The sequence below is a fragment of the Anthonomus grandis genome, chromosome 5, assembly GCF_022605725.1.
Source record: "Anthonomus grandis grandis chromosome 5, icAntGran1.3, whole genome shotgun sequence".
Taxonomy (NCBI): domain Eukaryota; kingdom Metazoa; phylum Arthropoda; class Insecta; order Coleoptera; family Curculionidae; genus Anthonomus; species Anthonomus grandis.
In genome coordinates this window covers 18,258,258-18,280,818 of record NC_065550.1, presented here as the reverse complement: position 1 = coordinate 18,280,818, position 22,561 = coordinate 18,258,258, and the positions used below count along the sequence as shown (strand labels likewise).

At 33.2% G+C, this 22,561-nt stretch overlaps 1 protein-coding gene across 50 annotated transcripts; it reads right to left on the bottom strand.

Annotated features, from left to right (window-relative positions):
• Positions 1 to 9,874: 9,874 nt before the first annotated feature.
• On the bottom strand, positions 9,875 to 20,355 carry LOC126736000 (uncharacterized). 50 transcript variants are annotated; one of them, XM_050440165.1, is made up of 5 exons: positions 20,118 to 20,350; positions 15,642 to 16,827; positions 14,911 to 15,356; positions 14,273 to 14,340; positions 9,901 to 13,702 (listed from the first exon to the last, which is right to left on the bottom strand). In XM_050440165.1, the coding sequence occupies exons 1-5, from the start codon at positions 20,151 to 20,153 to the stop codon at positions 11,161 to 11,163; spliced, it is 4,278 nt and encodes a 1,425-aa protein (XP_050296122.1). In that variant the 5' UTR covers positions 20,154 to 20,350; the 3' UTR covers positions 9,901 to 11,160. The 50 variants fall into 50 exon arrangements, with proteins under 50 accessions (XP_050296139.1, XP_050296136.1, XP_050296138.1 ...); XM_050440159.1 differs by having other exon boundaries at positions 9,902 to 11,992; positions 12,563 to 12,630; positions 13,201 to 15,356; XM_050440179.1 differs by having other exon boundaries at positions 9,889 to 11,651; positions 13,647 to 15,356; positions 20,118 to 20,352.
• Between the last annotated feature and the right edge of the window lie 2,206 nt (positions 20,356 to 22,561).

Genomic DNA, 22,561 nt, shown 5'->3' with positions numbered 1-22,561 from the left:
GTCACTTTTTGGGCAATGATACATTGTACATTGCACGCTGTATATTTAAAGTAAGTAGACACTCAACGATTTACTAAAGGTGGTTATACTAACTTATTCTAACACTCCTCCTCGATTTGAAATGTAACATACAATCTCATGAACAAAATAGTTTTATAACTTATATTAAAAAAAAATGAAAGTATTCACTCACTTATATAAGTAACCTACTAACACTTTAGTTTACTTCTTTTCCTAAATTAAATTAAAATTCCCTATGTTTAGAAAACACTTCTTTTCCTAGAGGTTTGGAGAAAATGTCAGCTAGGTTTTCAATAGTTGAAACATGTTCAATTTCAATGGATATCTTTTTATGAGTTCCAAGGTCCTTCAAATAATGCGCTTTTATATCTATATGGTTAGCCCGTTTTGAATTTTCATGACTTTTTGACATTAGAATTGAACTCTTATTATCGCAAAAAAGTTTAGTAATAACATTTAAATGTAAGTCCCTCAATAATAAAATAAGTTCTTCAGCTTACAAAGAAGCTGTCTCTAATTAATAATATGTCATCCACGTATATTATCATACAGATATTTTTACCACAATATAAACAACAGTCATGTTTAGATCTTACAAAGTTGTTTCTTTCAGCAAAGTTATTAAAAGTTTCATTCCACATTTTCTAATTTTCCATTCAAAAAAGCGGTCGGGATGTCTAACTGTCTTATAGTCCAATCAAGTTGCAAAGCCATAGAAAGCATTAATCTTATAGTGGGTAATCTTGCCACGGGTGCGTATACTGGCTCTAGGTAATTTTCCTCCCGAACCTGAAACCCTTTAGCTACTATTCTAGCCTTTTTTATGTCGTCGTTTTAGCAGTTAGCAAGTCAGCTCTCTTTTCAAGTTTATTCTTTCTTGGTAAAGTAACTGACCATGCACGGCTTCCAAACACTCTTAACTTAGATAAATCAGTCTTACCATACCATAATTTTGAAGACGTCTTGCTATTTTTACAAAAAAAAAATTCTATAAGAATCATACCTTTTTACTTTTTTCAAGGCAGCCTTTAAAATTACTTTCTTCTTCCCATGAAATCTTATAAACTTGGGAATATTTTCTTTTTTTTACAACTTTGGCACTAGTATCACTGGAACTGGAATCACTGTCAGACATTATTATGTTAATATTAATAAATATTCACTCAATAATATAACGCAACACAAACTACCAATCTGTTTTTGAAGGTGGTAGACAATGGTACAGTGAAAACATTTTTTTGTCGGACTTGCATTGTCTTATTTATTTAAAGTTTACAGTTTACACTTGATAACGGTTGAAGATACTTACCAACCGAAACGTCGTGTTATTTTAAATAAATAAGACAATGCAAGTCCGACAAAAAAATGTTTTCACAAACTACCAACTTGAAAAGGGCATACATTAATACCGATTATCGTCTCGGGTCTCGGCAGGGTCAGGCGTCGATCGGATTGGCGTATTTCACCAATGTCTTTTTGTGTGAATCCCCGCAAGCTTAACTTGCAGCTCGCAGTAATAATCCTAGCTGCCACGCTGCTAGTGTTATCACGTCATAGACGCGCGAATATATGTTTAGTTTCACATTTTCTTTAAAAAATCATCAAAGACAGAGAAAAATAAATAAGCAAATATTTATTGTTTTATGTTACATAATTTTATAGTTTTTTGTAATTTTTTTGAGTAAAATTCAATAAATAAATAAAAATAAAAAAAATTCAATTCTGACATACCTAAGTGTTTTCTAATAATGTTGAGGTGCATCTTGGATGTATTATCATTTTCCATTGTATAATCATAGATTCAATACTATTTTAGACATATCTATGTCACTGTTCTCAATTTAAATTTATTTTACAATTCAGTTTTAATTCTTGGACCTCCACTGGGAAAATGTCTAGTATTTTCTTTTTCTTGTCTTTATCTAGATTAAGATATTCATGCAAATATATTTTATGCACTAGTTTGTATATTAGGAATTGTCCAGACAGTCACAGAAATCATAGATTTTTTAAAATTTCCATTGAGTCCATCCTTACAAAAATCTTGGAGGAAGATCTGTCATGTAACTCTGACTAAAAATGTCACCAACTATCGAGTTTGCTCCAAACACTTTTCCGGTTCTGATTTTAACAACCCTGATAATCCTGTGCGACTTAGATAGAATGCTGGAGTAGAAATTATATTCAGTTAATTCAGTTGGAGTAGAACACAACACCTATTTGTTCAGTTTAAAGAAAATGATGAAATCCAGATTGACATATCCTTCTCAAAAACTGATTTCCCTAATTGACTTAATCCACCTTAAGTTATATACATTTTTGGATAACCATGGTCATTAAGAGAAAAAGTTTTGGTTGGTTTATTAACATTTTTTGAAGGAGTTCTCTTTTTGTGACCAGCATAACATTGTAAAACAAATTGTTCAAGATAACACTTGCTTAATAATTTATAAATATTTAAAGGATTGAAATGAAAAGCCAACTTCAAAACCACAACAAATATCTTTAAGTGTTGGCCATTCTAAAAAACAGAAAAAAATTCGACAATCTAAAATGTTTTTAAAATAACAAAAATCTTGAATACCCTCATTTAATACTCATGATACACAATCAGAATTATTTAGTTTTTTTAAGACATTTTGATAGTAAATATTATGCATTATTTTTACAGTCCTATTTTATTTACTGACCGATAACTAAAATCATGTTATTTCCTTAAAGTAAAATTATAGACTAATATAAAACCCTTTAAAGTATTATTTAGAACCTTAATTGTGATCATAACTACTGTGATGATCAATACTTACTAATAATAAAGACTTCAATATTTTGGATCATTAGGATGAAATACTTATTAGGATAATTAATTTTAACCCAATTAGGATATAATACTAAATACACAATATACTGCCTTAATTTGTTTTATTATGTTTCATGTTCCATACTTACTGGAGACAACCCCCCCTCACTTGTGACATCCTTACCCGATTGTGACTAACTCAAAATCAAAAGTTGTATTTTATTTTTATTTACATATACTAAAAAAAATAAAAAAATAAAAAAACATGCATATTAACTTGTACATATGTATTTGTGTTATATCTAGTCATTATTAATTAATTTATTCACAATGAGAAGCCAGATTTATTTCAAGAAATAGGTTCAGTTCTTGTTGTTATCAGAGTTTAGATTTTGTTTTCCATATATGGATATATATTATTTTGTTACAATTGTATAGATGGTTAAAAAATATATATGTTTAATTTATTATTTACATATGTTTGTTACATGTTTCTTATAATATTTTTAACTCTTATGAAAACAAAAAAAAGCAGGTAGTTTTTTCTGAAAATCCAGAAATTATTAGGATTTTCAGTTAAAATATGCTTTATACATGCCACAATTCCATTTTTTTCATAAAAGGTCTTATTAATATCATACTTACAGTTTACATTATTTAATTTAGCATATATTGTAACTATTCTTATGCGTTTTAAAACCCTTTGTTAAATTTATTTTAATTCATCTTAAAATAAAATATTTAAAAGAGTTTAGTTTTGTTTTTTTTTATTTCAAATTTGTTCCCATACCTGTTGTGCCAATTTATAATTCTTAGTAAGTATCCTAAATAAGCAATATCTTGAGAACTAAATTTAAATCAAATAATATTTTAGTTGATGTGTTAATTCTTGAATACAGTGATGAGGGATGCCTGAGATGCAATATTTTTTCCCCAGCATTCAAAATTAACAATTATTTTAATAAAATGTGGGTATTTCTAAACTGATAAGCGTATTTTAATAATTTTAAAATAAAATAAAATTCTATTTAAAAATATCCCTCATCACTCGTCAGTTAACGCATCAACTTCTGTAATTCTGCGAATTAGTTCAAATTGAAATATCGCGTAATAGATCAGGCCACACGCTTATATTTCCCGCCACTCGCCACCCAACATGGTTGCCGCCGTCTTTGTCAACAACCTCAATGGAATTTCTGTCTGTTCATTGGGCAACACGTATTTCTCTATATTTGTGTTCTGTGGAGTCTACTACAGACTTCGGTACCATTTTCACATCGAGAAGAGTCTATTACCGACATCGGTACCATTCGCATCAAAAGCAGGATACCACCGACTTTAAGACCGCACACACTGGAAAGAAGTATACTACCGATCTCAAGACCGTTCAGATAAGAGGGTGTTTACTACCGAACTCTCTACCGTCCGCATGAAAGAGATCCTATTATCGACTTGTCGACAGATAACCGAAGGCAGTAGATTACCAACGCATAAATCGCTTACCGCCATTGCAATTTTTACCAAAAGGAACCTGTTTTTCGAATACCTAGCGACAACATGGAACCGACTACGTCCCAGAACACGACTTCAGCGGCTAATCTGAGAAAACTACTTCAGATCCGAACCACCAGGCTTTTATATTTCCGACCGTATATCCACCGACCTTCGTATTACTACCACTACCATCCATAATGATACAACCAGCAAGTCCGTTACCAGGCCCGATGGCATATTCGTAAATACCCGACGTATAATCCACCCGAAGTAGTTTCGTTACATAGCAGACGCATCAGACTAATTACCTGACGCGTGATCCACTCGAACTAGCTTTATTATATACCAGACGGATCAAACTTATGTAACTGACGCGTTATTTGCTGTATAATAAAATTAGAAGAGAAATTAAAAAAGAAGAAATTTTTTAGTAGTAAGTAAAAGTATTATAAATACTTTTACTTACTACTAATTTCATTTATTTCGAAATCAATGAAAAATTTAAAAAAAAATTTGAAAACCAAAATTGTTCACTTTTATTAAAATTTAAAATATTCCTAGGTAAAGTTGGGTCACCCTGAATAAACAAAACTTTTTAGGCTTAATTTTAGACAGATTTATTTTTTTGATTTATTGATTCCCGAAGCTGTATTTTTTGCAACACATGTTTTCAGACAATGTTGGGACTTGGTATTTCTTTTCTTTATGCCTCCTGAGGTTCTACCAACAGCAACTTTTTTTTTAGTTCCACATCGACGACGTGCTACTGAAGTCGGCTGAACTGTAATCCGTTTACCACGACGACGACATTTGTTTTTGGACAAGTTTTTAGCTGGGATACCTTTCCACTTAAAAGCAGTGAATAAACCATTAAGTAAAGTAGTTTTTGAACCTACGTATTTTTTTATATTTTCCAAATATGTATTAATAGCAGGAACAAAGTTCTCTGGATCTTCTTCTAAATATTTTAGCATTGTGTCACAATGTTCTAGATACCTCTTTTTTTTGTCTTCAATACTAATTGGTCCATTGTTAAGGTGTTGGAGTATTGGAGTATTCACATTACCAATTTCCACAGCTTGCATGATTCGTGTATTATTTTCTAGCCCGCATGATTCGTGTATTATTTCTGGCTACCCGATATTCCACGTATTTTGATGTATCATTTGCCTACTTTTATTCAGCTATTTTTTTACGTAATTTTCGTCCTCTTCCGCGCATCCACATATCGACCGCGTCAATTTTCATAAAATTTTTGCTTAAAAAAAACAGTTTTTTTATAAACCCATACACTTCTTGAGAAGTAAAATAATATGATCACTACAAAACAGAGCTAATGTTATAAAGCAATAAAATAAATAGTATTCACGAAGGTCAATGACCCGTAAAGTAAACAAAAATCTATCAACATGTGACATCCAAGATGCCAAGATTGTATCTTGTTTCCCTTGCATCCCATGCCTAATTTATAGTCCTAATTATATTATCCTTTTTGTTTATTAAGCTTTATAATTATTATCTAATTGATCCTCTTAATTACGCCAGTTACGAAAATTCCCGAGTTAGCTATATATTTACCTAGAATTTTACTTACCTCGACATCTTCTTTTGACCTAAATTTGGTCATAATACATTGAATACCTTCCTCAATTATTGCGTTATACTCATAGTTTTTTAGTAGATCATCTAAATCACGCATTTTTTATTTTATGTGTACTATCTGCTTTCGGAAAACACGTGTTACTTGTTCACAGCCTTGAATTTGAAACCCAAATAAATGATTAAAAATTAAAAGACAAAACACAACACAAAAGATAAATAACAGACGTGTCGTCATGATATGTCAGGTATTTACCTAACGATGTTCGGGCGCAGCCGAAATATCTCGAGTCCATAACGCGTCGGGTATTTACGAATATGCGGCCCGATGCAACCACTTAAGGTTCATAAGTGGAATGTATACTTCGACGGTAACACCGACCCTGTCACTTTCATAGAGAGGATACAAGAAATATGTGTGTCTCAAAGGATCATAATTGACCGGTTGCTTTTTTGCTTTTACATATGCCACAGTTATTTAAGGGCAAAGCTTCTTTATGGTACCGAAATAATTGCACGCGTTGTGGAACTTGGCTTTCCAGTAAACTATGCCGCCGACTTGGAAATTGAAATTAGTCGCCAGTTGCAGCGCCATGAAGAACGAAGCCTTCAATATATTACCGATCTGCAAACGCTAATTCGAAGGCATGGAAATCTCACCGCCGAACAAGAAATTTAAGCTTATCAGAAAGACTGATTTTAGACGTGGCCGGATTGTCGAGGGTTATGCGAGAAACCGACGATTTGCTAACGGAATTGCAAAGTGAATCTAGTGGCAGGAATCTAGCACCGGCCGGGGCAGCTAGGACCAGTATGAATCTGAACACCTCGACTTATATTTAGAGATCAACAAGGAACAACGGGATCAATACTTTGCACAACCGCCACCCAAATTCCAACCGTATAAAAAGCAATAGTGACCAGCAGTGCTGGCAATGTGAGAAAGGCAGACATTTTAGACGAACGCGAACTTACCAGGTTGTTTTGTTCCAGATGCGGAAAGACTGGAATAATGTCACGCGATTGCACTTGTTGCCATCCATATTCGGGAAACTAGATCGAGGCTGCTCCTGAACGAGGTCATCACAGTACCATTATCGTAAAAGAACCTCGACTCGACCCACTCAATCCCGATTACCTCCGCCAGAAAATCCACCACCAATTTCAACCAACACCAGACCGCATATATGAATTTTTATAGACGACGCACCGTACCTGCCTCTGATAGATACTGGAGCCGCTCACTCGTTTATAGGAGACCGTGCTATAGCAACCTGCCGCCTCAATAATTACCTAAAAATACTACCTCTAGTTCCAACTGCCAAGGTTGCCAATGGAAAGGTAATCGCTGTTACCTCAGCACAAGCCTAACATACCTAGAAGACCGTTTGTTACCACCTTCAACCCCAAGTAGCACTATAGGTTCAGTGGATAGTAAGCGCTTGAGCTTAACGTCTATTGAACAGCAAGAGCTAGATCGATTCCTGGAAAATGAACTAAGTAAATTCAAAACCATAAGGGATACCACATCCTTAGTAGAACACGTCATTCGCCTACGAAATGCAGAACCGATAAAGCAAAGATATCGACCGCAGAACCCTAAGATGCAAGATAATATTAATACCGAAATTCGACAAATGCTAGAAGATGGAATCATTGAGCCTTCATGTAGTCCGTGGAGTTCACTGAACGTCATGGTGCGAAAAAAGGACGGCAAGTAGCGTTTTTGTATTGACTTCCAAAAGGTCAACTCTGTACATACACATTCACTCATATGCACACTCACACACACACACGCACAGAGAGCCGAAGGGATGGTAGTTTGAACACCTATTAATCCCCAAGGCTGATGTGAGCAAGCTCTACCGAAGTGCGAGCTATATACAAAGTCTGGAACCAGCCACTTCGGGCCCTGATCTGCTAATAAACATTGTATATATATCGGTGTCTATATTGCCTTGAGCAAGTTCCGATACGTTCCTGTATTCTGGTATTGGTAAAGTGTAGATCATCCCTCAGGGAACTAGGGAGGCATTAAAACATCCCGAGGGTACACCCGCTCTTGATTAATACAACCCGCTCCTCTGTTTATGAAGCGCTGGCAAAATCAAACTATGGAATAATCCAATTCTTCTACTTTCCCACCCTTCTCAGAGGCTAATAAAAGAGCCAGAATTTTTTCAAAGCAGTTTTGAAAAAGTAACACCATTTATTATACATAAAGCGCTTACTTCATTAATAGGAGAAACTCAAAACACACGAGAGTTAAGAAATGGAACGCTAATGATAGAAACGAAAAACAGCAAAGAACCCGAAAAATTAAATGTTATGAATAAATTACACAATATGGTCCCAGTAGAACCGCACAGATCACTTAATATAGTAAAGGGAGTTATCACTAGCAATGATTTACTTCACTGTGAAACTGAAGAAATATAATTACAAGGAGTTATAGAAGTGAAACGCTTCAACACTAAAGTAAATGGACAAATTGTTCTATCTGCCATCCTACTTCTTAGGTTTAAATCTTTAAAACTTCCCAAAAGAGTAAAAGCAGGATATCTAAATATCAAAGTTAGACCATTTATCCCAAGTCCTTTACAGTGCTTTAAACATCAGCAATTTGGTCAAAGATCAGAAAGAATGTATAAGCAAAGAAATTTGCCCCAGATGCGGAAAAGAAACACATCAAGAGAATCAATGAAAATCCCCACCTATCTATGTAAACTGCGAAGAATAGCATTCCCCTAGATATAAGGGCTCTAAAATTTACAAAAAAGAACATACAAAGGATTAGGGTAACGGAAAAAATCTCCTTTTTCGAACCTAGGAAAAAAGACAATGCACTGATCCAACTCTTACAAACTTCTTTTCTAAAATTGTTTAAAAACACTCTCGAAATTATTCCTCCCCCCACTCCTCTTACCATCACCATAACTTGCACCATTCCCCTACCGTCAAACCCAAACCACTAACTGACTTTTTAAAACTTAGGAGAGCCAACTTAGGCGTACACACTACTCAGACGGCGCCATCATCACTCAGCGGCTAAATATGCCTAAAACTCAAAAAATTCGAATTCGAATGAAAACAAATTGAAGGTATTACTATATCTAAAATGTTTCAAAATGAAATATAAAATACCACCTTTCTAAAATAAACCTTTCGAGCTGCTATGGCGCAGGCGAGGATTGGCGGCTGTTGCAAGGTAAAAATTTCAAAAATACGTACATATAAACAGAAAATGTGCAGGGAAAAAAAGTTAAGTTTGTAATGTAAATGTAAAGCTTGATGAAAACAGATTCAGCTTGACCAGGAGAACACGAATAGAGGACGACCAATATTAAAATATATAATCAATGGCTGCCGAATGCCGATTGACAAGTAAATTTCACTCAATTGTAAATCTAAGGTTGTAAGGGGACAAGCAGTAATTTCTAAACAATATTTAAATGTTATATTAAGGGTACATACATAATTTAAGATTGGTTAAATGTGCCATATCATAAATAAATGATTTTTTTTTGAACAAAGTTTTCCAAGAAAATTTGTTTTAAATTTTCTTGTGTATTTTGACGAAATATTCCTGATCAAGCAGTTTTGATTATCTGTTTCATTTCACATTTACATCAGTTGATATTGAAGCATTGATACTTACGGATTAGACACAAATAATGTCATAAATGTATACGAGTAAAAGATATTTCCAAACAATAAAAAATATATATGATATCAAATATTATATTAATATATAGCTTATGTAAAAACAAATCCTATGGATTACAAAAGTTAAGGTGTTAAATATTAGGTATCTAATGCAATTATGACTTATACTATTGCGTAATAAGCGGACTTACTACTAAAAATTATGGAAGTTTTTTAGAACAAATAATTTCTAATCAGTGATAGCAATTATCACCAGACGTCAGGGTAGTAAATAACATCAATAAAGTTATTGTTGGTGCATATTTCAAGGAAAAAGGCTATTAATAAAAATATAAAGCTATTATTTATGAACACTAAAAAACTCTTATTACACTAACTGCAAAATTAAACCAGAAAAGTTCTAATTAGTCGCGATCTTGCTAATATAACTCCGAAATGGGACAAAAAAACGAAGTTTTACAATTAATCAACAAGGAGAGTGCATTTTTAAAAGATGGGGCTGATATAACAAGTTATCAAAAGACCATATAAGATACCGTTTATAAAACTTAAGGCTCTAAGAAAAACTTACAAATTAGGCATAACATATAAGGTTTTATATGTTCTATGTTTTACTAACTAAAAATAAACTATGTTTTACAGTTTTTAAGATTTTTTAAATGCAGAGGTATTCATACTTATTACTTCAAATTTATGACAGACAAAAATAATTGCTGGATTGCGAACTGAAATTAACGGTCGAAAAAAGTATTTTAAACCAAATTCTCTATACACCTGAGTAAATTCAAAGCACACAAAAAAGATACTAAAAACAAATTATTTTAGGGACTGGTGCTTTCTAGCTTTATTTCGGTTGGTCCTATGCTTCACTCCAAAGAGGTCAATTACAGAAAATATATTTGATCTTCCTTTTTTCTTATATATTTTTTGTATAACTTATAATAATTTAGGAAGAAAATTCAATTCAGAATTCCCCAAAAAAGGTCAAGGGTTGGGAATACGCATTTTCTTTTTTAAACTTTCATTCTAGCCTACTAACGACTAATAAAAAAACAACTGCATGGATTTTTTAATAAAATTTTAAATTAGAGACGGGATGCTAGCGGATATGCCAAGTCGGATAGTTTCAGAATAACTGATATTACAAAGCAAATATCGGTGTTTGCTGAACTTGTGAATTTCATGAACTTGTCGATGAAACTGATATGGCCATGGCCTCAGAAATGACTGACCTTGACTGATGTTTCTTCCCTTAATGGTTAAGTCTTTTCTTCTATGCAGAGATACATGTATACGAGGTCAAATAGATGCGTATTAGAAGTTAAATGTGTAACTGAACAATCATGCCCAAATTGTCCAACAGTTCCAAGTAAACAGCGATAACGGCAAATTAAAAATTAAAACTAAATGTGAATAATTTTTTAATTATTTACATGTAGTTACACAAGAACTAGCAGAAAAATTAAAACTGATAGCTGCGGTACAAATACCAGCGTTTATTGACATTAATGAGCTTGCCGATGTAACTGATATGATCAAAATAGACTCAAATATTTTGTAGTCAGAGTATTTTCATTTCTTTATGGTAGAATAGTTTCTTCTATACAGGGACATACGTAAGCAAGGTCACAGCTTTGAGTACTAGGATTGAAAAGTCCAATAGAACAATTATACCCAAATTGCGCAACAGTTCCATTTGAATACCGGTAACAGTAAATATATGATTTACATGTAGTGTCGATTGGACTAGCATATCTACCAGTTTCTGAACAACTAAAACCGCTACCTACGGCACAAGTATCAGTATTTAAAGACGTTGATGAACTTGTCGATGAAACTGAGGTGATCGTGGTGGACTCAGATGTTAATGGTAGCGTCGTTTCTTCTCTACAAGGACACACGTATGTGAGGTCGCAGCTTTGAGTACTAGGATTAAAAAGACCAATAGAACAGTTATACCCAAATTGTCCAACAGTTCCATTTGAATAGCGGTAACAGTAGATATATGATTTACATGTAGTATCGATTGGACTAGCATATCTACCAGTTTCTGAACAACTAAAACTACTACCTACGGCACAAGTATCGGCATTTGAAGACGTTGATGAACTTGTCGATGAAACTGAGGTGATCGTGGTGGACTCAGATGTTAATGGTAGCGTCGTTTCTTCTATACAAGGACACACGTATGTGAGGTCGCAGCTTTGAGTACTAGGATTAAAAAGACCAATAGAACAGTTATACCCAAATTGTCCAACAGTTCCATTTGAATACCGGTAACAGTAAATATATGATTTACATGTAGTGTCGATTGGACTAGCATATCTACCAGTTTCTGAACAACTATAACTACTACCTACGGCACAAGTATCGGCATTTGAAGACGTTGATGAAATTGTCGATGAAACTGAGGTGATCGTGGTGGACTCAGATGTTAGTGGTAGCGTCGTTTCTTCTATACAAGGACACACGTATGTGAGGTCACAGCTTTGAGTACTAGGATTAAAAAATCCGATAGAACAGTTATACCCAAATTGCCCAACAGTTCCATTTGAATAGCGGTAACAGTAGATATATGATTTACATGTAGTATCGATTGGACTAGCATATCTACCAGTTTCTGAACAACTAAAACTGCTACCTACGGCACAAGTATCGGTATTTGAAGACGTTGATGAACTTGTCGATGAAACTGAGGTGATCGTGGTGGACTCAGATGTTAATGGTAGCGTCGTTTCTTCTATACAAGGACACACGTATGTGAGGTCGCAGCTTTGAGTACTAGGATTAAAAAGACCAATAGAACAGTTATACCCAAATTGTCCAACAGTTCCATTTGAATAGCGGTAACAGTAGATATATGATTTACATGTAGTATCGATTGGACTAGCATATCTACCAGTTTCTGAACAACTAAAACTACTACCTACGGCACAAGTATCGGCATTTGAAGACGTTGATGAACTTGTCGATGAAACTGAGGTGATCGTGGTGGACTCAGATGTTAATGGTAGCGTCGTTTCTTCTATACAAGGACACACGTATGTGAGGTCGCAGCTTTGAGTACTAGGATTAAAAAGACCAATAGAACAGTTATACCCAAATTGTCCAACAGTTCCATTTGAATAGCGGTAACAGTAGATATATGATTTACATGTAGTATCGATTGGACTAGCATATCTACCAGTTTCTGAACAACTAAAACTGCTACCTACGGCACAAGTAACGGTATTTGAAGACGTTGAAGAACTTGTCGATGAAACTGAGGTGATCGTGGTGGACTCAGATGTTAATGGTAGCGTCGTTTCTTCTATACAAGGACACACGTATGTGAGGTCGCAGCTTTGAGTACTAGGATTAAAAAGACCAATAGAACAGTTATACCCAAATTGTCCAACAGTTCCATTTGAATAGCGGTAACAGTAGATATATGATTTACATGTAGTATCGATTGGACTAGCATATCTACCAGTTTCTGAACAACTAAAACTACTACCTACGGCACAAGTATCGGCATTTGAAGACGTTGATGAACTTGTCGATGAAACTGAGGTGATCGTGGTAGACTCAGATGTTAATGGTAGCGTCGTTTCTTCTATACAAGGACACACGTATGTGAGGTCGCAGCTTTGAGTACTAGGATTAAAAAGACCAATAGAACAGTTATACCCAAATTGTCCAACAGTTCCATTTGAATAGCGGTAACAGTAGATATATGATTTACATGTAGTATCGATTGGACTAGCATATCTACCAGTTTCTGAACAACTAAAACTACTACCTACGGCACAAGTATCGGCATTTGAAGACGTTGATGAACTTGTCGATGAAACTGAGGTGATCGTGGTGGACTCAGATGTTAATGGTAGCGTCGTTTCTTCTATACAAGGACACACGTATGTGAGGTCGCAGCTTTGAGTACTAGGATTAAAAAGACCAATAGAACAGTTATACCCAAATTGTCCAACAGTTCCATTTGAATACCGGTAACAGTAAATATATGATTTACATGTAGTGTCGATTGGACTAGCATATCTACCAGTTTCTGAACAACTATAACTACTACCTACGGCACAAGTATCGGCATTTGAAGACGTTGATGAAATTGTCGATGAAACTGAGGTGATCGTGGTGGACTCAGATGTTAGTGGTAGCGTCGTTTCTTCTATACAAGGACACACGTATGTGAGGTCACAGCTTTGAGTACTAGGATTAAAAAATCCGATAGAACAGTTATACCCAAATTGCCCAACAGTTCCATTTGAATAGCGGTAACAGTAGATATATGATTTACATGTAGTATCGATTGGACTAGCATATCTACCAGTTTCTGAACAACTAAAACTGCTACCTACGGCACAAGTATCGGTATTTGAAGACGTTGATGAACTTGTCGATGAAACTGAGGTGATCGTGGTGGACTCAGATGTTAATGGTAGCGTCGTTTCTTCTATACAAGGACACACGTATGTGAGGTCGCAGCTTTGAGTACTAGGATTAAAAAGACCAATAGAACAGTTATACCCAAATTGTCCAACAGTTCCATTTGAATAGCGGTAACAGTAGATATATGATTTACATGTAGTATCGATTGGACTAGCATATCTACCAGTTTCTGAACAACTAAAACTACTACCTACGGCACAAGTATCGGCATTTGAAGACGTTGATGAACTTGTCGATGAAACTGAGGTGATCGTGGTGGACTCAGATGTTAATGGTAGCGTCGTTTCTTCTATACAAGGACACACGTATGTGAGGTCGCAGCTTTGAGTACTAGGATTAAAAAGACCAATAGAACAGTTATACCCAAATTGTCCAACAGTTCCATTTGAATAGCGGTAACAGTAGATATATGATTTACATGTAGTATCGATTGGACTAGCATATCTACCAGTTTCTGAACAACTAAAACTGCTACCTACGGCACAAGTAACGGTATTTGAAGACGTTGAAGAACTTGTCGATGAAACTGAGGTGATCGTGGTGGACTCAGATGTTAATGGTAGCGTCGTTTCTTCTATACAAGGACACACGTATGTGAGGTCGCAGCTTTGAGTACTAGGATTAAAAAGACCAATAGAACAGTTATACCCAAATTGTCCAACAGTTCCATTTGAATAGCGGTAACAGTAGATATATGATTTACATGTAGTATCGATTGGACTAGCATATCTACCAGTTTCTGAACAACTAAAACTACTACCTACGGCACAAGTATCGGCATTTGAAGACGTTGATGAACTTGTCGATGAAACTGAGGTGATCGTGGTAGACTCAGATGTTAATGGTAGCGTCGTTTCTTCTATACAAGGACACACGTATGTGAGGTCGCAGCTTTGAGTACTAGGATTAAAAAGACCAATAGAACAGTTATACCCAAATTGTCCAACAGTTCCATTTGAATAGCGGTAACAGTAGATATATGATTTACATGTAGTATCGATTGGACTAGCATATCTACCAGTTTCTGAACAACTAAAACTACTACCTACGGCACAAGTATCGGCATTTGAAGACGTTGATGAACTTGTCGATGAAACTGAGGTGATCGTGGTGGACTCAGATGTTAATGGTAGCGTCGTTTCTTCTATACAAGGACACACGTATGTGAGGTCGCAGCTTTGAGTACTAGGATTAAAAAGACCAATAGAACAGTTATACCCAAATTGTCCAACAGTTCCATTTGAATAGCGGTAACAGTAGATATATGATTTACATGTAGTATCGATTGGACTAGCATATCTACCAGTTTCTGAACAACTAAAACTGCTACCTACGGCACAAGTATAGGAATTTGAAGACGTTGATGAACTTGTCGATGAAACTGTGGTGATCGTGGTGGACTCAGATGTTAATGGTAGCGTCGTTTCTTCTATACAAGGACACACGTATGTGAGGTCACAGCTTTGAGTACTAGGATTAAAAAGTCCAATAGAACAATTATACCCAAATTGTCCAACAGTTCCATTTGAATAACGGTAACAGTAGATATATGATTTACATGTAGTATCGATTGGACTAGCATATCTACCAGTTTCTGAACAACTAAAACTGCTACCTACGGCACAAGTATCGGCATTTGAAGACGTTGATGAACTTGTCGATGAAACTGAGGTGATCGCGGTGGACTCAGATGTTAATGGTAGCGTCGTTTCTTCTGTACAAGGACACACGTATGTGAGGTCACAGCTTTGAGTATTAGGATTAAAAAGTCCAATAGAACAATTATACCCAAATTGTCCAACAGTTCCATTTGAATAACGGTAACAGTAGATATATGATTTACATGTAGTATCGATTGGACTAGCATATCTACCAGTTTCTGAACAACTAAAACTGCTACCTACGGCACAAGTATCGGCATTTGAAGACGTTGATGAACTTGTCGATGAAACTGAGGTGATCGTGGTGGACTCAGATGTTAATGGTAGCGTCGTTTCTTCTATACAAGGGCACACGTATGTGAGGTCGCAGGTTTGAGTACTAGGATTAAAAAGGCCAATAGAACAGTTATACCCAAATTGCCCAACAGTTCCATTTGAATAGCGGTAACAGTAGATATATGATTTACATGTAGTATCAATAGTACTAGCATATCGACCAGTTTGAGAACAAATAAAACTGGTGCCTACGGCGCAAATATCAGGACTAGTTGACGTTGTTGCAACTGTGGTAGAAGTAGTATCAGATATTGTCGATATTTTATACTTGCAAGGGCATACATACGCTGAATCACATATTTGAGTAATTGGGTTAAATAAACCAATTAAACAGGAATGAATATGTTGTGTAGTATGACCGGCTATCCAAGAAAAGCAGTGAATATAAGTCCCACATGTGCTGTCATATGGGTTGGCGTATTTTCCTGTTACCGTACAGGTAAAATTAGTACCGAAGACACAAGTAGGTTCACTGTCTGGCACAGCTAACTCAGTTGTTGTAGTCACTATTGTAGTAGATGTTGCAGCATGAGTGGTGTTTGTATAAGCAGAACAATGGCAACTGTACGAGATGTCACATGTCCTGGTAAATGGATTAAATATTCCAAAAGAGCAAGTATATTTGTACTCCAGTATTCGATCTCCAGAGAAATAGCAATAAAGGTATGATTTACAGGTTGGATCACTAGGATTTGAGTATCTACCAGTCTCCAAAGTTACGCCACATGAGAAAATGGTACTGTTGCATGATAATTCGGCTTCGGATGGAGCTGACAGGCTGCAGTTGAGACTAGGAAGTACCAGCTGAAATTAAAAAAATTAGGTGCATAAGTTACTAATAAACGATATCATCAACTTTCATACATTTTATATAAATTGCCTTGTTCGATTTGAGTCTAGAAATTACAAACTAATAAAATGCTATTATTAGAATCGCCTTCACCAGAGACAAAAAAATTAAAAAATGGTAATTGGAAGTATAATCTAAGTAAACAAAATTGCTTGCACAATGTTGTCACTGGTTGAAAACAACATTAAACTGCAATAAAGCGCTGTAAAATAAATTGATGTTCCTAGTCACCGTGAAAAAACGGTAGATTAAAGTATGGATTTCGAGTCAACCATTCAAATATGAGATATGTAAAAAGACCATAAAAATATAAAAATTACAGACATACATTTTTTATTACAAAAATAAAAGATTTAATGAAATCAAAAATTTTCAACATAACAATTTCTTACAAGTGTTTTATTGGGTTTAACATATCAGCCGCCACGTTAATTAATTTTTTATTATAGTCATAAATATTTCTAAGCCTTTTTCAGTATAATAAGAAATTAAAGGCATTAAAAATTAATGTCTCTTTGCTAATCTTTTATTTAGATTCTAGTATATCCAGAGCATCTACAGATTTTTCATCATCATCGTACATTACATTAACCCTTTCAATAGGCGGAGCATTTTCATTCTCTCTTTACCTTAATTCTTAGATTCCTGCTTTTCTAGTACATGTTGTTTGCATGGGTGTTTTACCCTTACTTATATACCTTACTCGATAACTTTGTTAAAAACGAGGAATAAATGGTAAATTTATGGCCAAAATTAAAAAAAAAAAGTTTATCACCCTGTATCTTGGTTGTCTTTGACTTTCGGCCTAGGAAAATTTAGCTTAATATGATTATTTTTTAAAAGGAATCTGCTGTTAGATTATTTACAATTATTTATGGGACACTCTGTATATATGTGTCTAGGGATAGCAATTTTTTGCCGAGTTTTCAGGGTTCTGCAGTAATTATTCAGCCATTGACTCAATGGAGAAACCGTCACTGTGTACCTATTATTAATTTTTATGGATTTGTTGACATCAAAATACGCATTACCTAGAACAGTCTAGAAATTGTCGCTAGAGGCGAGGGAGACTTATTTTTAAAATCAAGATCAGTTAGTTTATTGTTTTTCAAAGAACATATGCTAAATTATTTTGTATACCTGACTAACAGAATAAATAATTACGTGGAGATTTAAATAAACACAGATCAGATCTTTACTCTCGTTCATATTTAAACATTTAAAGTTGATGATAATAGACCAAAGATGTTTGATTTTAAAATGATATGATACTACCTTGTAGAGTATGGTAATTTGTTATAAAAAATGTAATTTATTAAAAAATATCTTGTGGAATAATGTTAGGAAAGAATGTAAATAGACCAATTTTTGTTTTTTCCGATATTTTTGGTACTTATCATTATTAATCTTAAACTTGTTAAATTTTAAACGACTTTAAATTGAGTATTAAAATATGAAAGTTTGCCTTCTTTTAACTGCGACTTTGTATCTTTTACTGTAACCGAGATTTAATTGGTAGGAAAGGAATTATTTACACCATCATCTAACATTATCAAAAACCTATAAAAAAGTGTATATAAAAAAGTCATTACCGATCAAACTAATTTTCATTGGTGATTAATTAGAGGCTACCCTAAAAAAAGTTATCGAATTCTGGGATACAGAGTGCCTTTAAAGAAACTTTACCACATATAATTTAGACCAAAATTAGCCGATTTAATTAAACTTACCTTATTATTTTTACTTACCGAGTTTCTTAGTTTGAGCGCTAAACGATGCCGGAATGACAATTTTTAAATTTATCTTGATTGCTTCAAAAACTGCTGCAAAGCTTTATTAAACAAAAAATCACCTACTAATATTATGATTAATATTAATTCATGGGCGTAGAACCTAGATTTTTTAATAATTGCTTGTTTCAGATTTCTACGCTAATGAAACAAAATTGATTTGGCTACAAAAAAAGGTACTATTGATAAGTTTTCAATTTGCAGTTTCGAGCAAAGCGCCCAAACTAAGTAACTTTATACGAAGATAAGTTTACCACTTACCAGTAAAGTAAGTTCAGATTCGGCTAATTTTCATCTGTATAAAGTTTCATATGTGGTAGCTTTCGTAAGGGTCTTTTACTTTGTATACAGGGTGATTGACGACCGATGGTACGTTAGCCGTATATTATAAACTAAACGTTACATTTTTCTAAAAATTTGACAGCCATGACTTGCTCTATCGGTCTAAAATATTTTCAGTACTGCAGATAGAAAAATGACTTAGAAAATGACAACAAATTATATAGAAAAATGACAACATCTTTGACTATTTAAATGGTATACCCTAAATATTTTTAGATATTTTGATTCCCTGTTTCTTTTTGAGTCTGTTTTAGATATATTTTCCCATATCTATCTCTAGCGGTTTTTGAGAAAAAAAAATTGCGTGTTTTTTGTTAAAATTTAGGGAATAACTAATTTTATTTTAAGCCATTTTAGCTCCTAAAAAGCTCAAATATTAAACATCACTTAAAGAGACCACCTTAATTAACTTCCTATAGTCCAATTTAATCAGTATTTTACAGGGTCGTCGTTAAACTCTTCATTTACTAAAAGGGCGAAAAGTCCATTTTTTTTAAATGGAACACCCTATAGTTAATTTTTTATTGTAATAAACAATTAAAATAACTTTAATTTAATATAACACATTCCTATACCCAAGTAGTTTTAGTTATATTATTAATTAATATAAATAAATTAAAAAATTAATAATTAACTATTTTCGTGAAATTTGATAATTTTAATAATTTTTCTCTTATGCATTACTTAGTTAGCTATGAAAATATTACAATGGTTTAATAAATGACATGATAGGAAATTTTCGAAATGACTACCATTATTCTCTAAGCATTTATGAGATCGTTTTCTGGTGAATATATTCGTCGTTCTCTTCTAATTTCGCTTTCATCTAGCTCTTCAAAACAGGTATGTAATAATTTCTTTTTTAATGATAATTTTAACATAATATTAAATTCCAGAACTTACATCACGCGGACATTTTATCCGATATTTATCGTTGAAGTACAACCAAAAATGTACACCTGGTGTAAACCAAAAATAAACGTTTATTTAATAATAAACGTTTATCCACTCATATCGTGTGTTACTTGGGAATTATATAAAACTTTTTAACTTTACAAATTGAAAGAAAATTTAAATCAAATAATTTTTTTATTTAACAAATGTTTACATACCAGCAGAAAAATATATCCGGAAAATTTGAACTTCATCTCTCACTAATAATTTTTTTCGCCTTATTCTATACGGAAATTCACCCCGTTTTTCACTGAACAAAATGTGGCTTATGCTCCTTAAAAATATTTGGTTTCTGCGAATAGATTAAAGATTATCGCCTTTATGTTTTACGACTCAGAGATTTGATCTATATCTCCGCCAATAACAGTACAAATAAGTAATAATGTATTATATGATACCCGAGGGAAGACAAATTCCAATTTTTTTTACCATTTATATATATTCGGACCACGTATCGATGAGATAAAAGGATTTTGTTACTTAAAGTAATTTAACTAGAACATTTTGTCACGTTTTTATAATAAGCTCGGTGAGAACTGAATCTTAAAACTTTTTTTAAGATTTTTGCAATTTAGTCACAAATTTAATATAAGCTAATACAATATTCGATAACTAAATTACATACGCACCTTGACAGAAATAACTGAAGCTAATAAGACGGGTTTCAAATTAAGAATAATTCACTTAAAAATAATATAAAAAATGCCTGTCTTATAGCATTGATTGAATATTTGAGAAGATGCGCCCATGAGTTTTGAAAGTCGTAATATTATCAATTAGGTATTATTTTTTAGCTATCTTATTTCTGATCTAATTTGATTTAAAAAAATATAGGTTTACAAAAGTAAATTTAAAACTACATAATTGAGAATTAGATCAATATCTCAGAGGTAGTCTTATAAAGAGTGAATTATACTTATTCCAGTTAATTAATATATTTAAAGATTTATTGATCACGGTTTGTTTAAAGTAATTCAAATTTAATTTTTTTGTAAATTTGGTCTTAATTATTCAAGCTCAATTCAAGTATTTAAAAATAGTAAAAAAAAACTATTCACTGTATTTAAGGATTTATTTAAATCCTTAATTCAGTCATTATTCTACTTGAATATTTGACAAACTTAAGATCTCCTAGAGAAGTTATTTTCGGTAATAAGAATGAGATGTCCAAAATTTTTCACAATTGGATGGCAGTCAGACCAGTGAAGTTTTAACCTCGGATACTGAAGCCATTAAAAATGTAACTTATTGTTATTCCGAAATTGCATCTACAAGCAATATAAGGAGTTTCACTTCTTCCAATCTAAAAATATCGAATAATTCAAATAAAACCGTTTGAAAAAGTTTGGAAACGTGTTCTAATGTAATTTTTTTTGGATATTTAGCAAGAATCTTAATAGAGAAAACTGAGAACAATTTTGGATATTTTTGAAAAAAGATCAATCAGAAATAGCCGAAAAGAAAGAAATATTTCAAATTCATAAAAATTACTAAATCAGATAATGCATTTTCTTTAATAGGATCCTCAAATCATTTTTTAAATTTATGTCAAATCAATAAAATCATTTAATGAATTCATAATTAATTTGTATTATTTATAATACAATTTATAAAACATATTTAGATCAAACAAATATAATTATACTAAACCTATGTCCATGGCAAACTGATAAATATTTACAGTTATTACTATTAATTAAGATTCTGATTTATAAGAACCGAAAATCGGAAACTCAAAACCTTATTGGCAAATCTTTAAAAAAATCTAATTATAAACCTCACCAAAAATTATTCATTTTACACATTCATTATATACATTTCTACAAGAACTAAACCGAGGTCGTTTGGGGGGATTTTAATAGAAATGATGTGCTCTTAATTCTAATTAAAAATGTGCTAAATCTAATTGCCAGTCACTATAAGTTATAATGATAAGCAGAATAACTTTTACTATATTAAAACAAAACTATGAGATAAATATAATGTATAGATCTCCAAACTCAAATATTAACTTATTATTTGAGGATTTACAGGCGTTTTTTGATGACAAATTGTAAAATAGTATAGAAATCTTTACAGGGGATATAAATATTGACTTAAAGGACGTAAATAGAAGTACAGTAAATAAATATCTCTGTCGCATGTCAATATCTGTTTTTTTTCTCTATATTAAACTAATAACTAGATATGACAGAGTTCTGCTTAGACTTGGAATTATTAAAAATAAACTTCATAAGCTATGACTGGAGGTTACAGAAATTTAGGTCTCTTAAGACGTTTTTGTTAAGAAACTTCAAAAAATTATGAAGGTATATGAAATAATAGCAGTGTTTAAAAACATTAAAAAGAGGATAATAAGACGATTGATTGCCTCAATTAAACACATGGATAGACTGCAGAAGAACCTGCAAAATTTCATGAAAAAAAAAAATATAAAATCATAAATAATATAATCGGTGGAGGCAAGGGCAAAAAAGCAATATATTGGTTATTAAGGATAAACAAGACCAACCTATTAATGATCCTCTGGTGATGGCAAACATTTCCAACAAATACCGTAAATCGGGGTTACTTTAGCACCGTCAACCTTCTTTGGCAGGTT

Excerpts from the sequence above, each read along its gene's own strand:
- LOC126736000 (XM_050440130.1), bottom strand. The coding sequence starts at position 20,153 with ATGAAGTTCAAATTTTCCGGATATATTTTTCTGCTG. Across the intron at positions 16,828-20,117 it reads CCGGATATATTTTTCTGCTG|CTGGTACTTCCTAGTCTCAA; the intron begins GTATGTAAACAT and ends TTTTAATTTCAG. Across the intron at positions 15,357-15,641 it reads TGCCGATACTTGTGCCGTAG|GTAGCAGTTTTAGTTGTTCA; the intron begins GTAGCAGTTTTA and ends CTTGTGCCGTAG.